Source organism: Sorex araneus, chromosome 6 (assembly GCF_027595985.1).
Source record: "Sorex araneus isolate mSorAra2 chromosome 6, mSorAra2.pri, whole genome shotgun sequence".
NCBI lineage: Eukaryota > Metazoa > Chordata > Mammalia > Eulipotyphla > Soricidae > Sorex > Sorex araneus.
Genome location: NC_073307.1, coordinates 49,710,500 through 49,716,499, shown reverse-complemented (window position 1 = coordinate 49,716,499; position 6,000 = coordinate 49,710,500). Strand labels below are relative to the sequence as shown.

Genomic DNA, 6,000 nt, shown 5'->3' with positions numbered 1-6,000 from the left:
TCCCTTCGAACTGTAAATAACTTCCGAAAGGATTAAATGGAGCCAAGCTACACTCCAAATAATCTGGGCTTAATGAAGTGGAACAGTCAACACTCTGGTGCCTGTAAAATGTCACCGCAGAAACAAGTGTTAAGTTCAAACATCTGGTTATGCCCATTATGGGACTTTTAAAAGGGAGATGGTTTCTATCTTTTACCAATAGCAGGAAGAGGAAAAGGAGGCAGAAGCTCACTCGTTTAAGCCATGCATGCATTTGAGTCCATGAGAAAGATGAAGCTTGTGTTATTTGTTGCTGTTGTTTTTTTCCATCCACCAAAATGATGTAAATAGGAAATGTTTATAGTTACCTTGCTGGCACTTAACCTCTTCCGGTTGGACCAATGCTAGGTTTGGGGTCCGTGGAGTGGAGGAAAACGGCAAAAGGAAAGAAAGAGAATAAGACTGTTAACAACGTATTTCTATTCTTCTAGAAAGGAGGGAATAAGGGTTGAGTTATGCTCCTGATGCCCAGCTTCCTGCGGAAAACAGAAATCTTGGAAACTTTTGGGGGCTCAATTACATCATTTCTTCATGCAGAGTTACAGAGAACTGGGTCCAGAAGATGCTGTTTAGCCCCTGGAAATACAGTTCTGTTCCTCGGGCCTTACAACACTGTCCTGCCATCTCTCCAAGTTAGAAGGGAGGCATCCCCCTATTGGAAAAACATGGTAAGGATTCTAGAAATATCCGAGAAACTAACATATCCTACTAGTTTAGGGCTTAATTCCGCAGCACTTGAGATATCAGAGGGGGGAAGTCATGCCCTTTCCTTTTGCTGCTGAAATCTTTCTATCCAGAATAACCAAGCAGCGGGCAGGGATGTGAAGTGTTTCTGTGGCTTAAGAAAACACAGGCTAGTAAGACAGCAGCAGATGTGAGCTTCCCGCCCCCTCTCCCTCCTCCCACACACACCAGCTCTGGCTCTCTCTGGTTCCCTCATTTCTCATGCTCTGGCCACAGGAAAAGTCACCCCTAACAAAATTCTCTCCTCTCTCCTACCACCCTTCAGGACAGCAAAGCTCTCTCCGCTGGTTGGTTAGCTGACTAACAGGATGTTAAAACTTGGCCAAATCTGGGAGGTGACTATGTAATTATGAATCTAATTGAGCATAGCACATTTTTTTATTATCCTTAAGGGAAAAAGAAAAAGAAAAACCTTTAGGTAAATGCTCTCTGCTTGGCTAAAGCATCACATCAACAAATTGAAAATAGGGGTTTGTGTGTGTGTTTGTGTGTGTGTGTGTGTGTGTTCGAGGGTTGGGGGTGTAGAGATAAACTTTTATTTCTGGAACAGGTCCAGAAATGACTGGAAAAGATTCTTCACTGAAAACACATTCCAAAGTGAAAACCGTGAGTCAATAATCAGACCCGGCTAAGACTTAGAGGCCACGATCTCTGCACTTAAAAGCAGTTTCTTTTTTCTATTTTTCTCACTGCCTCCTGGAAAATAACTCAAAAGCACCCCTAAATTTAATCACCATCTTCTAGATAAGGCGAGGCTACTGGGGGTCTCAGGCCGTAGACCTCATTGGCTTTTTACAACCATCAAAAAATAAATGAAGTAGGTGACAGAGTGAAAAGAAAGAGATCCTTTCCAGCAGCTACTGACAGTCCTAAAGCCAGCCAAAGATGTTCTACCCTTTGCTACGCCAACGTTTGATGATCTTAATTTTCATCATTCTGGGAAGTCCTTTTTTTAAAAAAAAAAAATCATCCTCACTTTGTGAGTGAGGAAATTGTAGCTGAGAAAGCTTAAGTAATCTGTAAAGTGTCTTCCTTGCTTTAAACATCTCAAAATTAGAAATTAATGGTGCTGGGAGTCAAATCCACATAGTCTGATAACTGAATCCATATTCCATATTTCTAAAAACAATGCAGGGTGTTTTGGGGGATTTTATTTTGGGGTTTTTGTTTTGTTTTGTTTTGTTTTCTCTTGTCCCAAAGAAAAAGAAACAGGTTTGTCAGCAATCCCGCTCCTGAACTTTAAAATTCCTAGAGAAAAATTACAGGCATTTCACTGATTTTGTCAACTGGACACCAGAGATACAAAACAACTTTCAGGGCAGGCAGGAGGAACTGGGAAAAACTCAGAACTGAAACTTGCACCCCTCCATCTGTCAGGGAATTAAAGTGCAAATGCATGTATCAATGATTCCTCATCAAACCAGCTTGCTGCTCTGTCTCCAGTGTAAGATACCTCCATCTAAAAATCCAGTATAAGATCCTCAAGGACCCGGAGCCATAGCACATGGGGGAGGTGCTGGCCTTGCACAAGGCCAACCCAAGTTCAATTCCCAGCATCCCAGAGGGTCCCGGGAACACCGCCAGAAATAATTCCTGAGTACAGAGCCAGGAGTAACCCCTGAGCAAATTGTAGATTGTGGCAAAATAATAATAGCAAAACCCCGAGTAAACAAAAAGATCATCTACAGACACAAACTTAAAGGTACTTAAACAATGTCTATTGAAATCTATGATCTATTGTTATCCAAATGATTCCTGATCAGGTAATTTGGGTCAAGTATAGACAGGAAAATAAAGTGATCAATGTGGGGGGGGGAAGTGGAAGAGATATGGCAGGGTTTTCTATATTACAATAGCTCCATAAGATCGAAATCATCTGCAATAAGTATCTATGATACTAAGCTTCAGTGAGCTGAGCAAAGAAGGAAGACCAAGGAGCGAGCAAATAAATAAGCAGATTTATAGACAAATTCCCCCGAACAGGAAGTGGAGAGGGGGCAGAGCAAGTGAAACCAATAGAATAACTAGCATGGCAAGCCTCCTCAATTCTCACCCAAAGAGAAAACTGGAGTTGCATGGTGCATTAATTGTTCTGCAACTTGAAAACCATTTCATCTAAAGCAGTCTGGGCTCACAGTATCCTGCCATTGGGGCAATATTTAAATAGAGTTAAGTACAGTTTCGGGAAATCTAGTTAAAGGAATAAAGTTAAAGCAAGCCAAGCACATTCACAACGGTCCAGAAAAAATCACCGTAGGGCATAAATGTGCAGTTCTGTCTCATTCCATCTACTGGGGGAGGGGTGGGGGGGGATGAAGAACAGAACTTTGTAGATCCTACTTGCAAGCATCCTTCTAACCTTGTTTCTGTATGTTTCTGTACAGTGGCACAAAATCTGGCTTGTTCCAACTGTCAGGACAAGACAAATGAAGTTCCTCTGTGATACTGGATGGAAAAAGCTGACTTTTTTCAATATCCACTGCGGATCTCTGGCCATCAACATAGCGACTTTACTGAAGGCTTTATTTTGGGGCTGGGGGCCACAGCCAGTGGTGCTCAGGGCTTACTTACTCCTGACTCTGAGCTCAGGAATTACTTCTGGCAGGGATCAGGGGTCCATATGGGGTTTCAAGGACCAAACCAAGTCTGTCTTGTGTGAGGCAAATGCCTAAAGTCTTAGACTATCTCTCTGGCTCCCAGGGCTTGAGTTTTTAGAGCCTTATGTTAAAAATAAATAAGAAGTGTTATTTTTTTCCAGTTTTTGCCAACTAAAAACTGAGTATATGAATCCAAATAAAAAATAGCAATGAGGTAACTGACTGGCAATTGAATGGTGTGTATTTAAATAAGATGCACTTTTCCAACTCCTCCCTTCTCTCTGGTGTAAGTTTCCGAAGTATAAATCAGTCAGCATTTTCATCCTGAAAATAAATTCCAATGAAAGGCCTGTGTAATGTCAAAATGCTGAATATTCTCTGCAACCACTCCACAGATTCAACTCTGAGAATATACCACAGGAGGGTTCACTTATTAAATGAACTTCAGACTTTCCCACCAGATTCTAAATATGTTCAGACTGAAATACTGTTTAGTCCCTTTTTTTTAAGTAGTTAATTGAGTTGTCCCTTAAGAATTCCTTGAAAGAAGTTATGAGCACAGCTATACATATATTTTGGGGGGGCTGGAGCGATAGCACAGCGGGTAGGGAGTTTGCCTTGCATGCAGCCGACATGGGTTCAAATCCCAGCATCCCATACAGTCCCCTGAGCACCGCCAGGAGTAATTCCTGAGTGCAGAGCCAGGAGTAACTCCTGTGCATGGCTGGGTGTGACCCAAAAAGCAAAATAAATAAATAAATGAAGCAGCATTTTTTTTTTTAAAAGCTATACATATATTTTAAACCTTATTTTAATTCTGGAAATTAGGAGCCACAGTCTCTAGCAAACAAAACCACAGTAGGTAATCTCATCACTGTTCATAAGAACAGAGTTTAGATCACAAAGCTTTGCTGCTGTTAAGACAGATTCAAAGATGACACATTAACTCCAAATTTCTGTAGACTTGATTTTTTGTTTATGCAGTAAAAAGAGAGCAGAGCAAAATTTGTCTCTTCCCAAAAATGTTCACAATTTTAAAAAAAATTATAAATGGGGGGAAAAAAGAAGCAGCAATTGAAATGTTGCAAATATACCATATGCAATGCTGCAAATATCTGACCACCTTAGTCACATACAGTGGAATCATCAAGTCATGGGAACTGCTTTGCACAATGGAATAATACAGAATAAAGAGGTGACTGTACTTAGAAAATGAGTATTTTGGAGTCCCTGTGATAAGCCAGCCCTAAGCAGCACATAACAGCTTCATAACTGCAATTCTATCAGTACCCTCAGTCGACAGAAAGACAATCCCCTCATGCATTTTCTTTCCAGAATTCTAAAGATATGACCGTGGGTTAGGGAGTTTAAGTCTCTTTTAATATTATTTTTGCCCCCTACCCCGCCATCTAGCCGCACCCCCCTCCCCCAGCACCCCACCAATGAGGAGAACATCAGCCCTCTGACAGCCACTCCTGAAGAGCAGCTGCACGGAAGAATCTTTGCAAAGGACAAAGGAGCCACTTACATGTCTTTTGAAATCACCCTGCTTGACTACGAGGTTCAAATTTAATACAATCACTCCCATGTCCTCTTCCAAACTGTTAGGATCTTCCAATTTTAAAATATGTTCGGTCGTTCTACACGTTAAAAACAAATTAAAAGCAAAGCATTGTTTTGGCCTTTACTGGCAGTGTTAAATGCTCTCTCTAATGTGATCTCGAGAAGTCAGAGTCAAGGCCCTGGGGCTCAGGACAAGATGCCCTTAACCGTGTACCAAATGCAGCGAAAATAAACTCCCCATCTTCAGGGAAGAGACACTGTTTAGCCTAATTCAACAGTTGGTTCATTTCTCCCCTTACTACCCAAATAAAGGCTACATACTTGTTCTCATTTGAACTCCAGGAAGTTAATGAGCCTGACCATTAACAACTGAAAGTATATACATTTTTCAAATGCTTCCCAGAAGACTTAATCCCCGACTGATACAGGCAGGGCTCAAAAACACAATTTAAAAAATCATAGAAAAATTCACATATTTTAAAACACACTCTGGTCTATTTAGAATGTGGGGTATGGTCTGATCTAAACAAACCCCCTCCCATCACACTGAGTTCCTTCCAAAATCCACTGGCAATAGTTAGAAGGGAAAAATATCATACCTGTTAAGTTCAAGTTCATTGAGGATGATAAAGGCAGAACCCATGAAATCCGATGTTGTCAGATCTCTGTCATATACCTACAGGAAGGAAAAAGCCGATATGACGTAAAAAGCAGAGGGCCGATGAGAGTTCTCAGATTAAGAAACACCCTCAGCTGGGAATTAAGACCTCCTAGGTCTGAAATGAGTGTGTACCATATAGTGAAGGCAGGACGGAGGGGACAAGATGACTCACGTGTGCCCATTTCTTCTACCCCAGTGAAAAAAGCAAAAAACGGAATTATTCGAAAAGACAGCCAGCCACAGTGTTTTGTATGCCTGAACGTCACGGACAATGGAGCACCCCTTGGAGTTAAACCGGTCTCTCATTATGATTTAGGATTTTCACAGTGAGCAGCGCTGCGGATGAAACGGGGTTTTGCTCAGGGTTCTAGAGAAACCCCATCCCACCCACAGCTG

The 6,000-nt window shown here is 41.5% G+C and overlaps 1 protein-coding gene across 1 annotated transcript in view; it reads right to left on the bottom strand.

Moving 5' to 3' along the window:
- Nucleotides 1-6,000, bottom strand: part of MCTP2 (multiple C2 and transmembrane domain containing 2) — a 167,671-nt gene that overhangs the window by 97,635 nt on the left and 64,036 nt on the right. Inside the window, exons 6-8 of the mRNA XM_004617741.2 lie at nucleotides 5,543-5,619; nucleotides 4,909-5,020; nucleotides 348-383 (exon numbers count right to left, since the gene is read on the bottom strand). Of these exons, the coding sequence (XP_004617798.1) occupies nucleotides 348-383; nucleotides 4,909-5,020; nucleotides 5,543-5,619 (225 nt within the window). The remainder of the gene's footprint in view (nucleotides 1-347; nucleotides 384-4,908; nucleotides 5,021-5,542; nucleotides 5,620-6,000) is intronic.